The sequence below is a fragment of the Narcine bancroftii genome, chromosome 1 (genome assembly GCF_036971445.1).
Source record: "Narcine bancroftii isolate sNarBan1 chromosome 1, sNarBan1.hap1, whole genome shotgun sequence".
NCBI classification, from domain to species: domain Eukaryota; kingdom Metazoa; phylum Chordata; class Chondrichthyes; order Torpediniformes; family Narcinidae; genus Narcine; species Narcine bancroftii.
Window position 1 is genome coordinate 123,027,400 of NC_091469.1, and position 19,447 is coordinate 123,046,846.

General features: G+C 39.6%; 1 protein-coding gene across 9 annotated transcripts in view; it reads right to left on the minus strand.

The window, feature by feature from the left end:
* Nucleotides 1–19,447, minus strand: part of LOC138763579 (KH homology domain-containing protein 4-like) — a 100,874-nt gene that overhangs the window by 39,885 nt on the left and 41,542 nt on the right. For all 9 annotated transcript variants that reach the window (XR_011357679.1, XM_069938010.1, XM_069937986.1 and 6 more), the window contains exons 5-6: nucleotides 15,722–15,774; nucleotides 14,333–14,487 (exon numbers count right to left, since the gene is read on the minus strand). Coding sequence is in view for 8 of the 9 variants with exons in the window: in XM_069938010.1 (XP_069794111.1) it covers nucleotides 14,333–14,487; nucleotides 15,722–15,774 (208 nt within the window). In the remaining variant the exon portion in view is untranslated. The remainder of the gene's footprint in view (nucleotides 1–14,332; nucleotides 14,488–15,721; nucleotides 15,775–19,447) is intronic.

Sequence of the window (19,447 nt, forward strand, 5' to 3'; positions counted from 1 at the left end):
TGAGGTCAACAAAGGTTAACGAAAACAACCAGGAAATCCAGGAGCTGCTGGCAAAGAAGCTGACCAGAGAAGAAACGAGCCTTTCGTCGCGCATGCAGCCATCTTCAGCGCAAACTCTGGGAGATCCAAAATGAGTGGTGGACAAGCCTCGCCAAACGAACCCAGCTCAGCGCGGACATTGGCGACTTCAGGGGTTTTTACGAGGCTCTAAAGGCTGTGTACGGCCCCTCACCCCAAGTCCAAAGCCTGCTGCGCAGCTCAGATGGCAAAGTCCTCCCCAGCGACAAGATCTCCATCCTCAACTGATGGTCAGAACACTTTTCAGTGCCAACCGCTCAGTCCAAGAATCCGCCCTGCTCCAGCTCCCTCAACAGCCCCTAAGGTTAGAGCTGGATGAGGTCCTCACCCAGGAAGAGACATATAAGGCAATTGAACAACTGAAAAGTGGCAAAGCAGCAGGTATGGATGGAATCCCCCCCCAGAGGTCTGGAAGTCTGGCGGCAAAACTGCATGAGTTTTTCAAGCTCTGCTGGGACCAAGGAAAGCTGCCTCAGGACCTTCGTGATGCCATCATCATCACTCTGTACAAAAACAATGGCGAGAAATCAGACTGCTCAAACTACAGGGGAATCGCGCTGCTCTCCATTGCAGGCAAAATCTTCACTAGGATTCTCCTAAATAGAATAATACCTAGTGTCGCCGAGACTGTTCTCCCAGAATCACAGTGCGGCTTTCGCGCAAACAGAGGAACTACTGACATGGTCTTTGCCCTCAGACAGCTCCAAGAAAAGTGTAGAGAACAAAACAGCCTATCATAGTAAGTGTTGAAAGAACAACAAACAAGGGGAGGCTTTTTAAGCATGGAACAATTTTTAATCACCAAAAAAACAACCTGAACAAAATAAGATAAATCCAACACCAAAAACTAAATTCTACTCAGAGATTTTATCAAAATTCCTAAAATTTTAAAAACTGTGACGCAAGTTTGGCTCCGAAAAAATTTTGGATACCCAAGGATTTCTTAATTTTTGGTTATCGTCATTCAACCAAAAATTTTCAGAGGTAAAATGATGTCATTTCGGCTTTGAAATTTTTCAGATAAGTAAGGATTTCTGTTTTTTCCGAAATCCTCAATTATCCAAAAAATTTTCTGGAGCCAAAAAGACGTCACTTCTGGGTCCAAAAAATTTTGGATAACTGAGTATTTCGGATAATCAGGTTTGTACTGTATTTTTTTTTTGATTATTTATGTTTTCTTTATGTCTCGTGTATCATGTATTTGTGCACACATCATGGTCTGGAGACAGTGTTTCGTCCGGTTGTATATGTATAGAATAAACGCAAACTCGAAGATGGAGAGAATGAACATCTTGGGTTGAAGTTGAAGTACCCAGACCACAAGCTACTTTGTCTTGAAGAGTGTTGACTTGTGTTGTACTCTCAACAATGCAAGCAGAAATCATTCCATCATGTCCTGCCGATGGTGGATAAGCTTTGATGTGTTAAATGTGCATGACACCCATCCTCTAACCTGCACAATGGTTTCATCTATTGACACTTTCATCTATGTATGGAGTTACATATACCATACATTTCTGCATATACATAGACACCCCCCTTCAGCTTCATTTTAAGGGTTTTATGGTATATTTGGTGTATATGTCGACCCCAATTTTCTGGCTGCCTGAGGTGCCCCATTGACCAGTGTATAAGTCAACCCCCAAAGTTTGCAATGCCAGAGATGGCCATTGACCGACATGTACATCGACCACAATAGATCACATGGATTGATCTGCAAGGTGTGACTGAGGCGACTGCTATCATGGAGGGTCCATCGACACAACATAGCATGAGACGAAAATATGAAGCAAGCTTTAAGTTGAAAGTGAGAGAAATGGCCAAGAAAACCAACAATTGAGCTGCTACAAGAAAATTTGATGAATATGAGAAGTTGATAAGAAATTGGAGGAAGAAAGAAGAGATTAGGAAAAATACCAAAAAGACAAAAGTTCTTTGAGAAAAGGAATCACGCGTTGGCAAGAGTTGGAGAATCACGTTGCAGAATGGGTACGTGAACAGAGGCAAGATTGCTACATAGTCACCCGAAATAAAATAAGAATATTTGCACTGCAGTGGGCAAAGTCAGATCCAGACCTCAGTGATGATTTTGAGGCTACAGTAAGCTGGTGCAATCATTTCATGAACAAGAAAAATCTGGTAATACGCCAAAAAACAAAAATTGCACAGAAACTACCAAAAGATCTTGATCATAAAGTTGTAAGCTTTCACCAGTTTATTATATGTAACTGGCAGAAACACCAGTTTGCTTTGGCAAATATCAGAAACGTGGACAAAACTTCCATGAATTTTGACACGATAGACAATAGAACAGAGGAATGGCAAGGTGTTAAAACTGTGCAAATCAGAGGTACAGGCCATGAAAGGACCATGTTTACTGTGGTGTTATTGTGCATGGCCAACAGGACAAAGTTAAGATCCATGGTAATCTTCAAACGCAAAATTAAACTGAAAATGAAATACCTTGTACGTATTTTTGTACATTTCCATGAAAAAGGATGAATGGATGAAAACAATGGATAGACAATGCGTGGAACAAGTAGCCAGGCAGTTTACGCAAAGGATAGAGTTTGCTGGTCTTTGAAATGTTTCTTAGCCACTTAACTGACAACACTAAAAGTAGATTAGCACTGCATAATACTTTGACATCTATGTTGCAACCTCTTTATGTCTGCTTGAATAAGCCATTCAAAGACCATGTGTGCAAGGAATGGAATGCATGGATGTCGAGTGCAGAAAAGTCATTTACAAAAGGCGAAGCAATATGTGCTGCATCACTTGATATGCTTTATAACTTCATGCTCAAGGCATGGGACAAAGTTAAAGGAGAGACTGTGATAAAATTGTTTAAAAAGTGCAGTATCTCTTGTGCAACTGATGTCATGGAGGATGATTTATTGTGGGACACTGATGATGAAGCTGAAGCCGCCTCATCAGATACAGACTGGGACCCATATGATGACTGTTTAAACAGTGAATGTATGGACGTTGTTGCCACCATCTTTGCTTCAGACGTCAATAGCGAGATTGATTTTGAAGCGTTCTAACTGTGTTGTTGTTTTCAAACAATGATAGTAATTTTGAAGGGTGCTAATTGTGTTATTTTCAATAATAAAAATCTCAATGAAAATCTGTTGTAGTCGTGTTTTTTTGGGGGTTTTTCAAGGGTCGACATATGCCATATTAGTGCGGATTGGATTTTGAACTGAATTTAAGGTCTCAAAAGTATATCTGGAGAAAAAGTCAACCCCCATTTTTGAGGTTTTTTTTTGATTTCACGACTCAATTTGTACGCCCAAATATATAGTAGGTCAGATCAGCAAAGGGAAACAAATTTCTTTCACTAATTAACATGAGAAAATCATCTGAATTTTCACAACAATTTAACATTTTATATTTTCATCAGTTTAAATCCTTCAGTCTCAATAGTGAGATGTATATCAATATCCTAGATTATGGTTCCTGGCTACCATCAAATTTGTATCATACAAATTTGATCTTAATCAAAAGGAATAGTGAAGAGAAACTAGGATTAACCAAGTTAGTCATTTATGTAGAATATTATAGCACAATACAGACCCTTCAGAACATGATGTGCCCACCTAAATAAACCTATTGCTTTTTTTTCAAAATTATTTGAGCATCAAAAATTACTTTATACACATTATACAGATGTACATTGTGCTCCTATATTTATTTTTAACAGAAAAACCCACACCTATGTTAACATTGTTAACATACATCCTCAGATACTTTACTCCATAAGTACACAATCAGAGAAAAAAAATGCATAAAAGGTTGCTATTTGTGGAAATATTTTCTCCAGATTAATAATGAAACTGATATCATTAATCCATTGTGTAACAGATGGACCCATATCAGACCATATGACAATTAAAGCATGGAAACTGGCCATTTTGGCCCTTCTAGTCCACACCGAACTAAGTATTCTCCTCTCGTCCCAACTACCTGCACCCTGTCCATAACCCTCCATTCCCCTCCCATCCATATACCTATCCAATTTTTCCTTAAATGACAAAATTGCCACCACTATTTCTCTCGGAAACTCATTCCACACAGCCACCACTCTCTGAGTAAAGAGGTTCCCCCTCATGTTGTAAGGTAAAACATCATGAGATGGGAATGTGTAAGGAGTTACCCTGTGCAGGGCTGTAACAAGATGTGAATGCATCCTTGTACTTACAAGATAAGAGAGACATTGATGGATTGAGAGGCAGGAAGCTAGCAGGGAAAGGATAGCAACAGTTTTAGTCATTGGACAAGTAATGATATGATGATGTTCTAAGCACGTATCCAAGGGTATAAAAAAATCACCATTTTGCTGATAACGGCAGAATGCATTCTCCAACTAACATTGTTAGTTGCAAGTGTTACAATCCGGTAATAAAGAACAAAGAACCCTGATTTCGACTCAGTCTGGTGTTTGTCTCACTCATTCATGAACAAAGCAGACCTAACAATTTGGTGACCCCGACGTGATGGGTGAGTGAACACTGGACGACGGTTTCTGTTTTTTCTGACAATCATCTCAGCCGGCTGATAAAAAGGTCCAGAGAAGCCTGTTTTAACAAAATTCTCTTTTTTTTTAAATCTTTATGATTGTCAGTAAGAACTGGAGATCGGACAAATTAGACGACCACAATTGAAGGTCGCATGCCAGGATTGTAACACGTAAGTGATTACAGACAAGATAAAAGTCCTTAAGGTGTTTGAATGACATTTATTAAGTGCTTCGCAAGAAACTACTAGAGTTTAAAAGTCTTTATTGTGTCGTTGCAAAGTCCAATAGAGTGAGAAGGTGGTCTATAAACAATTGAGGACCTGAGTTTTCTGCCCTAAACTGGTTATTAAGAGGAGAAATCTCCCACGTGAAGGTTGGGCTTTGAAAGAAAACAAAGGTTCAGGCTTATTGGCCTCAATTGTATCAGAGAGACTGACTTATAAATGTCCGGTAGGTATGATAATGTCTGTACACTTGAGAAGTTAAGAATTTATTTCCCCAATTCGCCGTGGTGGAATACCACAGCAGACACTAGAGACCTTGAGACAACAAAAAAAGTACTCAGGGACGCCTGCCTGGTGAACAAGAACGACGACAGAAGGCTGCGACAGCTGTGTCCGGATCAGTTTCACAACAGGTGGCGAATGCTAGTAAGGAGAACCCGGACACCGAAGGAGTTCCAGTAAAGGAGGGAGACCTGGTGTATATCCGTAAACCAGGTAAAGTACATTGGACTGAATTTAGGTGGTCTGGACCATACACTGTTACCGCCGTAACAGATAGGTCGGTAAGAATTGACAAACCAGGGGATCATAATTGGCATCATTTTGCCTACTGTTCCAAGGCAAAACAGCACGTAGCCAGCCTTGATAGAATTGATGAGACTCATGCAGACGATACCGGGGGCCCTATGGGCAGTACTACTAATGGGATGCCAGATAAGTCAGCAGAATAGCTCGGATTCCTGCGGGGCCAAAGTTATTCTAAAGGTAGACAAAGACAGGGATAACACCTTCCAGTTCGATCTATGCAGTATAATAGCGTGTGGTAAGAATGAGGCGTCCTGGAGAGGATATGATATTTACATGTGTGCCTTTCAAATAGGATATCCTAAATGGGGTCTACATGTCTGTCCGTCTTGGGGTGAGGTTTGGTGGTGGACAGGACCCGACACTAGATGGATAAGAAAACCCCTTAACAAAGGGTCCAGCAAACCTTATTATAATTTTTTCACTAAAATCTCCCTGATACGTGGTGCTGTGACCTATTCAATGAAAGGAGAGAATCCCCTGATTTTGACAGTAAAGGCGGGGCTGCGCAACCCGTGGAATATGAAGGGATGGAGCTCTAAGACATGCGAGGGGGGCACAGGGAGAGAACATGGTGTCGGAGACCTCTTCTATCTAATGATTGGAGTGTCTATTAATGGAAAAGATCCTTGGGGAGTGGTGAGGTTCGACTTACAAACATACACAAAGGACATAATTAAACCCACTTCGAAAGAGGGGGAAGTGAGAAAATTCGACAGTACGAAGATGTCCAGGGGAGAGAAGATAGCAATTGAGACAGGTATTGATGAGTCAAACTCCTGGATAGATCAGATGGGTAAATATGCGGACCAAGCAGGGTATGGGAACTGCTGGGTCTGTGTCCGAGGAAGGCCATTATTACGGATGAGCAGATCAATTTTTGAGGAGACAGATGCTATGGACTGCGCCTTGAACCTAATGTCAGAATCCAACCCACTGAATAGGTGTCTGATATGGGAACAGACGTTTCCCATAGCTCCGGCTAATGTAGCTCCCCCTGTCTTTAGATCCACAGGCATAACTAATGTTACTTGTTTTGCCAACAACAACACAGCAGCGCACGTTTTCCATGTGGGTTGGCTGCCCAGCGACTCGTGCAGGACTCATGTTGATCTCTCACATAGCAGTAGTGCAACCCGCTTGACCCAGGCTAGGGTGGATATTTGGTGGTTTTGTGGAGGAAGAGTGCTGTACAACTGGCTCCCCGCTAACTGGGATGGTCGGTGTGCTCTAGTAACCCTTAATGCGCCAGTGCTGATTGTCAAAAGGCAGGAGGGAGACGAGGATTCCCTAGAATTGCGCCACACAGAGAGTTGGCTGTGGAGAAAAAGGAGGAGTGTTGGACTCTTGGGGCCGGGAGGAAGGAACCCTGATGGGGTATGGATTGATGCCATTGGCCAAGCCCGGAATATTCCGGATGAATTTAAATTAGCCGATGAGATTGCAGCTGGGTTTGAAAGTTTTCCTGTTTTTAGTGCAATTTTTCCCATCACTGTAAATAAAAATGTTAATAGGATCAACCTTATTCACTATAATGTCCAGCGCCTTGCAAATTTGACCAGGGACATTGTTGAGGCAATACATCAACAACTGTCAGAAACTTCCCTTATGACACTTCAGAATAGGATAGCGATTGATATGGTCCTGGCAGAGAAAGGTGGAGTGTGTGCTATGTTTGGAGATCTATGCTGCACTTCTATCTCTAATAACACAGGGCCAGATGGATCACTCACTAAGGGGTTAACGAAACTTAGGGCTTTGGCGAAAGAATTAAAAGCCCAGTCTGGAGTCTCCAATCCTGTTTTATCCTGGTTACAGGGAGTGTTTGGGAGATGGAGCACATTGTTAGGACAACTTTTGCTGGGTTTGTTCATTTCTGTATCAATTTTTATCACTTGTGGCTGTTGTTGTATTCCATGCATTCGAACGCTGGTCACGAGGACCATAGAGAGAGCCTTTGCTGACCGTGATGAACTGCCTCCGAAATATCAAGCTGTGCAGGCTGTGGAGCAAGACTATCTCACATTACAGGAGGCGGAGAAAGTTGCTGAGATCGATCTGGAGTCTGAAGGGGAATGTGATGGGAAGGAGGGATTGTGAATTAGATTGTTACACATATAATTTTAACCTTGCTTGTAACCTAAATATTATAACCTTGATTGTAGAACAAATATTATAACATTGATTGTAACACAAACATTATTAATCAGATTGTAGAACAAGTATTATGAATTAGATTGTAGACCATATGTTAACTTGGGAATTTACTAATGTACGGGGGGTTAGCTAGTTTTTTGCTTGGGGGCAAATGGGATGAAACTTGTAAACGGGCAATGGGATCGGGGTGACGGATGGGGGGTGTACGCAAAGGAGGGTTGGGGGAGCCCTCGCCCACCAGCCGAACTACCCTGTGAACAGAACCCGTATAGAGCTTGGCAATAATAGGCGAACTAATGTAACACGGTGGTAGCATAGTCAGGGCGAGATTGTCCTCTAAAGAGGACAAAGGAGGGATTGTAAGGTAAAACATCATGAGATGGGAATGTGTAAGGAGTTACCCTGTGCAGGGCTGTAACAAGATGTGAATGCATCCTTGTACTTACAAGATAAGAGAGACATTGATGGATTGAGAGGCAGGAAGCTAGCAGGGAAAGGATAGCAACAGTTTTAGTCATTGGACAAGTAATGATATGATGATGTTCTAAGCACGTATCCAAGGGTATAAAAAAATCACCATTTTGCTGATAACGGCAGAATGCATTCTCCAACTAACATTGTTAGTTGCAAGTGTTACAATCCGGTAATAAAGAACAAAGAACCCTGATTTCGACTCAGTCTGGTGTTTGTCTCACTCATTCATGAACAAAGCAGACCTAACAATGTTACTTCTAAACTTTTGCCCCTTAACTCTGAAGACATGATTTCTTGTTTCAATCTCTCCTACTCTCAATGGAAAAAGCTTATGCACATCAGTTCTATCTATCCCACTCAAATACCTCTATCAAATTCCCTCTCAACCTTCTACGCTCCAAAGAATAAAAACCTAATTTGCTCAATCTTTCTTTGTCATCTAGATTCTGAAACCCAAGTAACATATTTATAAATCTTCTCTGCACTCTCCCTACCTTGTTAATATCCTTCCTATAATTCAGTGACCAAAACTGAACACAGTACTCTAAATTTGGCCTCACCAATCCCTTGTACAGTCTCAACATCACTTCCCAACTCCTGTATTCTATGAACAGGCACACAATCCTTTATCCGGAGACAGTGTGTTCCAAATTTAGGATTTTTCCGAATTTCGGAAAGCCAGATTTAAGCCCACCCGAATTGTGCTGCTGTATCCACCCCCACCCCTTCTAGTCACGCTGCCATCTCCCCCCCCTCCCCCCGCCTGCCCAACTCGTGTTGCCGGTCTCCCCCTCTCGCTCACCTGGCTTGCACTGCTGGTCCCTCCCCCATGCCCGCCCGGTTCGCGCTGCTGGTCTCTCCCCCTCGCCCATCCAACTCACACTGCTGGTCTCTCCCCCTCGCCCATCCAACTCATACTGCCGTCTCTCACCCGCTCGACTCGTGCTGCCAGTCTCTTACCCGCCCGACTTGTGCTGCCGGTCTCTTACCCGCCCGACTTGCATTTCCTGGTCAGCCCCCCTCCCCCACCCGACTCGCGCTGCAGCCTCTCGCCCGCCCGACTCGCGCTGCCGGTCTCTCCCCCTCACCTGCCCAACTTGCCTGATTTTGGAGCTTTCCAGATTTTAGATGTCCGGATAAAGGATTGTGTACCTGTATTGATTTATAAAGGCCAGCATTCAAAAAGCCTTCTTCACCACCCTATCCACATGAGATTCTACTAGATCTTTCTGCTCCACTGGATTCCTCAATGCCCTCCCATTTACTACGTATGTCCTATTTTGATTATTCCTTCCAAAATGAAGCACTTCACACTTCTCAGCATTAAACTCCATCTGCCACTTTTCAGCCCACTCTTCTACACAGTCTAAATACCTCTGCAATCTTTGAAAACCTTTTCATTATCCACAATTTCACCTATTTTAGTATCATCTGCATATTTACTAATCCAATTTACCACCATTAATGTATATGACAAACAGCAATGGACCCAATACAGATCCCTGAGGCCCACCGCTTGTCACCGGCCTCCAGCCTGACAAACAGTTATCCATTACGACTCTCTGGCATCTCCCTTCCAGCCACTGTTGAATCCATTTGACTGTCTCAAAATTAATACCTAACGACTGAACCTTCCTAATTAACCTTCCATGCGGATCCTTATTGAAGGCCATAGAGACAACATCCAGTACCCTTCCTTCATCAACATTCCTAGTCACCTCTTCAAAAGAATTCAACAAGATTGGTCAAACAGGACCTTCCACGCACAAATCCGTGTTGAGTGTTCCTGATCAGATCTGTCTCTCCAGATATTTATATATACACTATCTCTAAGAAAGTTTTCCATTAACTTACCTACCACAGACATCAAACTTACAGGCCAATAAATGCTAGGCTTGCTCCTCAAACCCTTTTTAAACAAAGGAACCATATGTGCAATACGCCAATCCTCTGGCACTATACCCATCTCTAATGACGTTTGAAAAAACCACTGTCAGAGCCTCTGCTATTTCCTCACCAACTTCTCTCAAGGTCCTGGGGAAAATCCCGTAGGGTCCTGGAGACTTATCCACCTTTATATGCTTCACTATAGTCTCCATAATTAACCTCTTTGCTTCCTTTAACCTGCACAATTCAATATCCTTCTCCCTAGTGAACTCCAAAGAAAAGAAATTGTTCAAGATCTCCCCCATCTCCACATATAGCTGTCCGCTCTGATTGTCTAAGGGATCAATTTTATCCCTCACTCTCCCTTTTGCTATTAACATAGTTGTAGAAACCCTTTGGATTTATTTTCACCCTGCTTGCTATAGTCAGCTCATACCTTCTTTTAGCTTTTCTCATTTATTTCTTAAGATTCTTTTAACATTCAATGTATTCTCTGAATATCTTTTTTCCTTGTTTCTTATATTTATTGTAAGTCTCCCTCTTTTTTTTCAAACCAAGCTTCCAATATCCATTGAAAACCATGGATCTCTCAAACTTTTGTCCTTGCCTTTCAACAGGAACATAAAGATTTGTACCCTCAAAATCTCACCTTTAAAAGACCTCCATTTCTCTACTACATCCTGCCCATAAAACAAATCGTCCCAATCCACTCCTTGTAAATCCTTTCGCATCTCTTCAAATCTTGCTTTTCCCCAATTGAAAACTTCAATCCTAGGCCGTGACCTATCCTTTTCCATAATTACATTGAAGCTAATGGCATTATGATCACTGGACTCAAAGTGCTCCTCAACACATATCTCCATCACCTGACCTATCTCATTCCCCAACAGTAGTTCCAACATTGCGCCTTCTCTAGTTGGGTCCTCTACATATTGCTGTAAAAAACTATCCTGCACACATTTTACTAACTCCAACCCATCCAGCCCTTTCACAGAATGGGTTTCCCAAACTATATTTGGAAAATTAAAATCTCCCACAATCACAACCCTGTGCTTATTACAAATATCTGCTATCTCCCTACATATTTGCTCCTCTAGTTCTCATTCCCTATTAGGTGGTCTATAATACACCCCTATAAATGTAACTACCCCTTTCCCATTCCTCAATTCCACCCAAATAGCCTCCCTTGATGAACCCTCTAATCTATCCTGCCAAAGCACTGCGGTAATATTTTCTCTGACAAGGAATGCAACACCGCCCCCTCTTGCCCCTCCGATTCTATCACACCTAAACCAACGAAATCCAGGAATAGTTAGAAGCCTATCACATCCCTCCTGCAACCATGTTACACTAATTGCTACCACGTCATACTTCCAAGTGTCAATCCATACCCTCAGCTCATCCACCTTCCTTACTATGCTCCAAGCATTAAAATATATGCATTTCAGAGATTTCCCACTTCTTTGCCTCATCTTTACAAACAACTCTATTAGGTTCTCTTTCTATCATCTCCCTTCTCTATCACCTGCCTTTCCACTCTCAAACACTGTCTACAAGCTTTCTCTGTTTTCAATCTAACCCTCTCCTTGCTGTCCTCTGGCATTTGGTTCCTTCCCCCAACCATTATAGTTTAAAGTCTTCTAGCGTAACAAGGTTAGACACTTGGCTAATAGGGATGCAAATGTGTCTTTCTGCAGGGAATTTTGGGAATTGTCGGAGATTCCAAATATTGCAATCAATAGGCAGGGGGTTGGAAATTGACTTTAAATATTTCAGATAGCATGCTAAAGACTGCTCCAGAACACTTGCATTTTGGGGGACTGATAAAATAAAACACATGACTCAGATGGCAAGGGGAGCCATTCCACCTATTGCATTTGTCCTCTATTTCAGGATAAATGGCCGACAGTCTGGATTTTGAAAAGTGAATCCTGTGCAGCACCTTGAACTGAATGAGTCCCAAGTGAGTGCAGGTGATAGAATAAATTCTCTCAATAACCTGTTCCCAGTTTCTCCTCAATTTCCATTTCCAATTCTTGGTTTTATTCTGACTTTATTTTGGAAAGTGAACGAGTTTTAATTGACAGAACTATATATTTTTGAAATTGCCCCTCTCACTCCTGGAGTTGTTTGGGAGTTAAGAAAGCCTTTGAAATAAAATGTCGAATCGGAAAGTAACAAAATAAGTGTGAGGTAAGCCATATGTGTGTGACAGTAGGGCGAAGCTGCTCCATCTTCATAACAATATTTGATATGTTTAGTTTGCCATGTATATAAAAAGAATCAGTAACTGAAGTTGAAAATAAATGATTGCTATTTACTGATGCTGCAGCTCACAAAGTGATGTCTAATCAGGTACTAAATTTTTAATGTATTGAGCACCACTGGATTGTTGGTGTGGTTAGAGTTTTGTGGGCAATAAGGAATAGACCTCGGCAGCTAAAGATGACAATTTACAAGATGACTCTTTCAGTTTACACCGGGAGAACTCAGGGGAATGCATCCAGTAATTTAGCTTGTGAATATGTGGTGCAGGTGCCCAGTAGTATAATTGGAAATTGTGAAGTGAGAGTCCTCTACTAACCTTACAGTTTTGCAATAATGCTTTTTGGACCCTTGGAGATTTCCCATTCCAAATAAAGGAGGAAATTTTATCCAGCAAGGTGAAAAAATATTTTGGAAGGAAATGGTTTGAAACAAGTAAAAGGATCTTGGTAATATATTAATTTTGACTACATTTATTCTGCCCAGTAGTGACAGGAGCAAATTGCTCCATCTTTGAAAATCTGATTTCATCTGGTCGATTTTTTTATTAGGAGATTGGAAAATGTGCTTATGATGTTTATACCGAGGTACTTGAAACCTGATCGATCAAACAGAAAAGGCAGGTCTGATTGGTTAAGTTGCAGAACTGCTCTGTTGACAGGGTAACATTCACTCTTTTTGAGATTCAGTTTATAATCTGAAAACCAAACTGGATGGATAGAATAGAAGATAAATAAACCTAGTCCATAACAATCTATTCCTTTCCTACTTCAGAAGTAGTTTACTTCCATGATATACAAATGTATTATTGAGATACATGAAAAGATATCCAATAATGCTAATAGACTTGACCCTAATTCCTATAATCAAGGAGGGAAAGGAAAGATATGCAAAATCTAACAGCATATTTAGAAGATCACACTTTCTCTCTCACTTAAACTATGTTAGCTCTGAACTTAATTAGCTTGGGCAAATGTTTACCATATCTATATAAATTTCAGACAAAATTTGTCAATGATACCTTTGGCCCTTTACCACACAAATGTAATTCAACTCCAGCCTAGAAACACTAATGTCTTGGGTATGTTTGCACTGCTGACTCTCAGCTCCAGCAACGTGGATTCAGTTCTGACTTCAGATGTTGTCTCTCTCAATTTGCAGATTATTCCCTTGACCATGCAGATTTCCCCCAGAAACTAGCCTCTTCTGACATTCCAAAGACAAGCAGGGAAGTTAAATGATTACTTCAATTGGTCTGAGTGCAGATATTGGAAAATTAAGATGGACGGATAGGGGAATAGGTTTGATAGGCATGTGACAAAAAAAAAAGCAGCAGTGAGATTAATCAGGACAATAGGCTTGATGGAACTGCTTTAACAAACATCATAGACTCAATTAGCTGTTCAGAAAGTGTAAGGAATCTTATCCTTTGGAAAAACCAACAGATGGCAAACTAGAAAGCACATGCAGGATATTTCAAGCCCCCTTTGGGAGTGTTTCAGCAGGAGACAGAGCTCTACTCTACATCTGGATATGCTGAGTCTAATTAAAAAAATCCATTAATTCCTACTTGTCTCTAAAGTTAATCATTTTCACTGCTCAACACTGATGACCTTTCTTTTAAGCAGCTTTTAAAAACAGAAATAAACATTAGAGTGGATTTAAAAAAAAATCAGTGCAAAATAATTTCTTCCCAAAAACAGTAACCAATCTTATACATCAATAATTCTATTTTTTTACTAAGCTTACAGCAAAACCCACGTTAATTATTTAACTATATGGCAGCAGTAAGTTTTGTGCATCAACTTTGAAACATTTCAGGAAGATTGTTGAGGCACTTGCACACTTCATTAATTTTTAAAATTAAGACTTTCAGCCCACAAGCCTGAACACCCAATCAACTTCCAACCCCCAGCACATTTTGAACGAAGAGAGGATCCCAAGCAAACAGGTAGAACGAACAAACTCCTTACAGACAGCGTGGGATTCAAACCCTGGTCCCTATCGCTGGCAATGTAAACCCAAAATATGATAACAATAGTGTATATGCTGTCATGTTCACAAGAAAACAAACAATTCAAAATAAAAATCAAACAAACACTCAAACCCTTTTACCCAATTTAGGTAAAATTGTACATACCCCTGGCTGTAATTGAGGCAAAGTGCTGAAAGGAGAATTATGTGTAGTCATTGGACTGCTTCTTGCAGTAGAAGTCACTACTTGTGGAAGTGGCTGTTTAATGGCTTCTTTTGCTAATGCCTCACCAATAATCTCTTTAATCCTGTTTACAGCCCCTGAGGCAAGGAAAAAATGTTGTAATTTATGGACATAATTTTTCATAGTATACTGAATAAATATGGGTAAAATAATTCTATAAATGCTTACAAAAAACCCTGCAAATCCACAGACTCTATAAAATATACTAAGTTAATATACGCATGTTCGATGACACTGATTACACCATCACAGAAGTTGATCAGCACGTTCGATTATTAAAAAGCCTGCATTATTCCTGCCTCCTGGTAAATTCAGAACAGATTTTAATTACAATATGCTCATCATCTTCAAATACAGCAGTATCTCGATAGCATACAAAATCTTTTAACATCTGAAAAATAGCAAGAAGAAATTTTTGTGGAATGTCTATTATCAACATCGCAGCACACAGCTTTAGCCAGCAGAGCTACTGCCACAGAACTCCGGAGGCCAGGTTCAATTCTGACTTCTAGTGCTTGCATATTCTCTCTGTGACCATGTGGGCTTCCTCCTGGTGCCCTGATTTTGTCCCACATTTCAAAAACAAGTAGACTAATACATTAGTTTTTACACATAAGGATGATGAGAATATGGAGAATAAAAATGGAATTGGTGTTGAATGAGTTGACAGGGACACATATGCCAAAGAACCTGCTTCCATGTCATTGATTGTGTAGCTGATTCCCAAAAGTTTGTGATAGAAATTCAGAATTACACTCACTTTTTTTCAAATGGAAAGCTCATACACACATTAATGTCCAGCATTTCATGCAATATAAATGAAACAGAAACAGTCTTTGCAGGTTTACCTACTGTCTTGCTTACCCATTTTGTTCTGTTTAAAGTCAGCTAAGTGCTCAAAGGATTTTATTGGGTGATATTATCCTAAGGCTTTAGTGTTCAAGAAAAAAAATAATCAAGAGTGCTGTCCCTGAGGCAACATGCTGATGCAAAATTAATTAGGCTCATCCTAGTGGCCTTGGGGCAGCCAGGCTAATATAAAAAGAATGACTATTTGGGGTTACTGGTTCCATGGAACCATATTCCCACAATGAACTTGCCTTCAAAAGAAACAAAATTAGAAATTCAACTACAGATCAAAATATAAACTACTTTATGGTAATTAAAATTTTACCGGCTCTTTATGACGTTCTTGTACATATATTTTGTGTCTTTAACAGTTATGGACAGCAACCATTGTCAAGGTAACTTGAAAATGAATGAGTTTTAATCAGTGAAAATTAGACACTTAGCAATTTCAACAAGTCTTACTGTCAACACTCTTCTGCGTCTGCGCCTGTATGCAAAGGTAGAGAGGTCGATCCCTAAAGAAAGATAAATTATTGACTTATAGTGCTTTAAGTATTGTTAATGTATTACAGCAGTTCCATATATAAAGGAAACTTCATCCTTTTATTACCCAAAATATAATTAGAGTTACCTGAGAGAATGATTTACAAGTAACTGATGAGTTAGGCAAAGGAAACTTGTGCAAATGAAGAAAGATTAGCAGTGTTAAGTTTCACAACCTTAAGAAATCACAAGGCATATTATTGTTAACTCTGTACTTTGTAATTTGGGTAATACAGGGAGGCTGCATGAAAAAAGACAATGACTGGATATTCTTGTTTTGCTTGAAGGATAAATATTTACCAGGACAAAATACTGGTTAAGTAACAATTAGCAAATTTCACACTATGTCCAAATAAAAATATTTTGAAAAAATAATTTACAATTATGCATCACCTTTCACAAATATATTTGAAATTGGCATATAGGAAATGAAACAGCCAAGCTACACAATTAAAGAATCCATAAACAAAAACACAATATCTACTAAATGATGGCTGGTTGCAAGGTAAATACTTTAGTGCATGACATAATGGAATGTTTGTCTAAGTTTTATTAACAAGTCCCTGAAATTGGTGGAAACTCACAGAGAGTTAAGATAGCTGCTAAATAAATTCTGACATCTTAGCCAGACAAGAGTAATTATGAAGAAAGTGTTACATTTACATCTGTGCCTCAATATTCCTTTATGCAGTGCTGAGTCCATAAAATCCATCATCTATGCTCATGTATGCATTTTCACAAAAGATTACAGGTGACCCAATGTGACAACTATGAGGAAATAGAAAATTTGCCCTGAGGAGTTCATAAATTAGAACCCAAAAAATTGGGAAACAGAATAAAATGTTCTCTCAGAATTCATGTGGGGGGTGAAAAGTAAATGAATAAATACATTTTTTCCCTATTTGTGCTTCTTACAACTTGTGCAATGATTTAGTCCTTGTACTATGGAAAATTGCGAAGTGACCTTTACTCCAGGACTACGCTCCCCCCACCACCACAAGCCAAATTCACCTGGACACATTTAGGCAGTGGTTGTCCAAATAAGAAATAAACTGTACCAGAATAATGCTCTATACAAAGGGAAAAAAAATCTCAGAAGACACACAAGTGGATCTTAATCTTAGCATGGCTGAATTGATTTTAGTCTTTATTAGTTTCTTGTCTGTTGCATTGCCTCCCTTATAGAATAAAAATGTCTTTCAGACTTGGATATATTCAGTGATTCAGACTCCATATTTCTGTGGATTATAATATTCTAAAGATTCACACACACTCAGAAATTCTTTATTTTCTCTTAAGCGATGCCATATGCTAAAACTGTTTACTAGTTCCAGGTTTTCCAACATGGGGAAGTATCCTTCCTCTAAGTATTACATCAAAGCCCCTTTAAGAATTTTGCTTTAATTTTCTAAACGGCAGTATACACAGCTTCAACCTGATCAATCTTTCCTCCTTCATCAACCTCTTCATCCCAGGAACCAATGAACCTTCTGAAATATAATCCAATAAGGAATTTGCCTTAGTAACTACACTATCTGTCCCAAATGCCCAATTTCTACTTTTTCTAGTAGTTGAGAAGCTGATCTTTCCGTTCTGTAATATTTCTTCTTCAGTTTTATATTTCGATTATATTCTTCAATTGGCATTCCCCAAATTACAGCTCTAAAACTTTTGCCTGCTTTCAAATAAATTGAAGTTAATTCTTATGAATGCAGCAAGGTAGATGCAGATTCCAGTCTACAGGTACTCCCTGACTTACGACCGTAATTGGAACCGAAGGATCAGTCCTATCTCGAAATGGATGTAAGCTGTAATTTTGCCTGCATGCATGGAGTACCTAAAGCAAATTTTTAAATCAAATGTTGTATTTGACAAACTATAAGAGGAATACAGAGCATGTAAGAGCCAAAATGTGCGTACTTACCTTCGAAGTCGACATCCCAGGGTCCATAGGCTAGGCGTGGCCATCTTGATTCCTGTGCGCATACCAAAGTCTTTGGGTGGCATGTGCACAGTGGGTTCACGGACTGGAGTTCAGTTGGTGCATGCGCGGAGTTAAGTGCCCTGACGGTATTGAATTTGCACCCTTAACTCTTGCCCATGCACTAATTGAACTCCAATATGCAAACCGACCACGCTTGCACCAACTAAAGACTCGTGCATGTGCACAGGAATCAAGTTGGCCACGCCCAGTCTATGGACCCTGGGACACTAACTAATAAAGTAAGTACACACATTTTGGCTCTTACATGCCCTGTTTCCCTGTTAAAGCTTGTCAAATACAATATAAACCGAAAAATTTTATATTTTTTCTTATAAATATATTTTTAAAATTCAGTCATATGTGCAGAGGTAGCAAGTCAGGGTGAACCTGCATTGTGTGTGCGTGTGTATTTGGGAAAGTCCTTGGAAGAGACATCAATAAATCAAAACAGTCAAAAGATATTTGAGGACAGGATGCCAAACTTGTTTGAGAAACTAAATAATGCATGCAAAGATGACATAGAGTAATGTTCCAAAAAGTGAATGGAATTTTGTCATCCAAAACTTCCGAGACTACCTTTAGACACTTGCAGAGAGATTATCAGTATGTATTTTTCTTGTGCTTAACTTTGCAATTTTAAAAAATATTTTGGTCCTTAGAATTTTAAGATCGAGGACTTTTTTTTAAATCCTCACCATTTTCACTTAAAATTAATTCTCACAAGGGTGTTAACTCGGACAGATTGTAATAACATCTTTCTAAGCAGTGTGCTTTAGGCTTACTTGGAAATTGTCAGAGGACTTGCTCATCTGACCTAGAATTTTGCAAACATCAGTGTATTAAATTCAATATGTTCTATAGCAACCATAGACCACAGAAATTAGTTATGTTTGCATTCCCAGAAAACATTAAAATGTTTCTGGATTTCAATGTTGAGACCTCAGGGTAGATAGTAAAGTTTAAATGGTGGTGCTGGATTTTAACAAAAGCAAAATAAATGCTGAAAATGTTAATTGTTACAACATGAAGAACATGATGTCTCCTGATGAATTCCTGAGCAGCCACAAAACTGTATTTTAAGTATTTACTAATTAATATTTTTAAAATCAGGCTTCCCAAATGTATACTTATAAAATATTAGTTTTAACTTTTTCTTTCTGCTATTAACAGACCAAGAAATTAACTAAGATTTCAAAATTTACAGCGAAGACTAGAGAATACACCACATATAAAACTTTCAGTCAGATGTTGATAGACCTATGGATACATTTGCAGAATTTTCTGTCATTTCAAACAACTCATTAGTTTATCTAAAACCAGTAATGATATGCAGTCCCTCCATAATGTTTGAGACAGACACTTTTTTCCCTTTATTTGCCCTTGTGCTCTATTTTAAATTTGCAATCAACAATTCACAAGCCCAGAAGACCCCAAAATGCAGCAACAATAGATATTCACCAAGACAAATGGTTAAACAAAAGTTGCTTTTAATTAACTTTAAACATGAAAATAGAATCACACTTTAACTTATCACTATTAACATAACTAACCAAACTTAACCCCCTTCTAATTCTAAGCGCACATGTATATAATGTGTGTGTAAATTCAGAAAAGTTCTTTGGTTCACAGTCCAATCTCACTTCTCATTCCTCCAAGTTCAC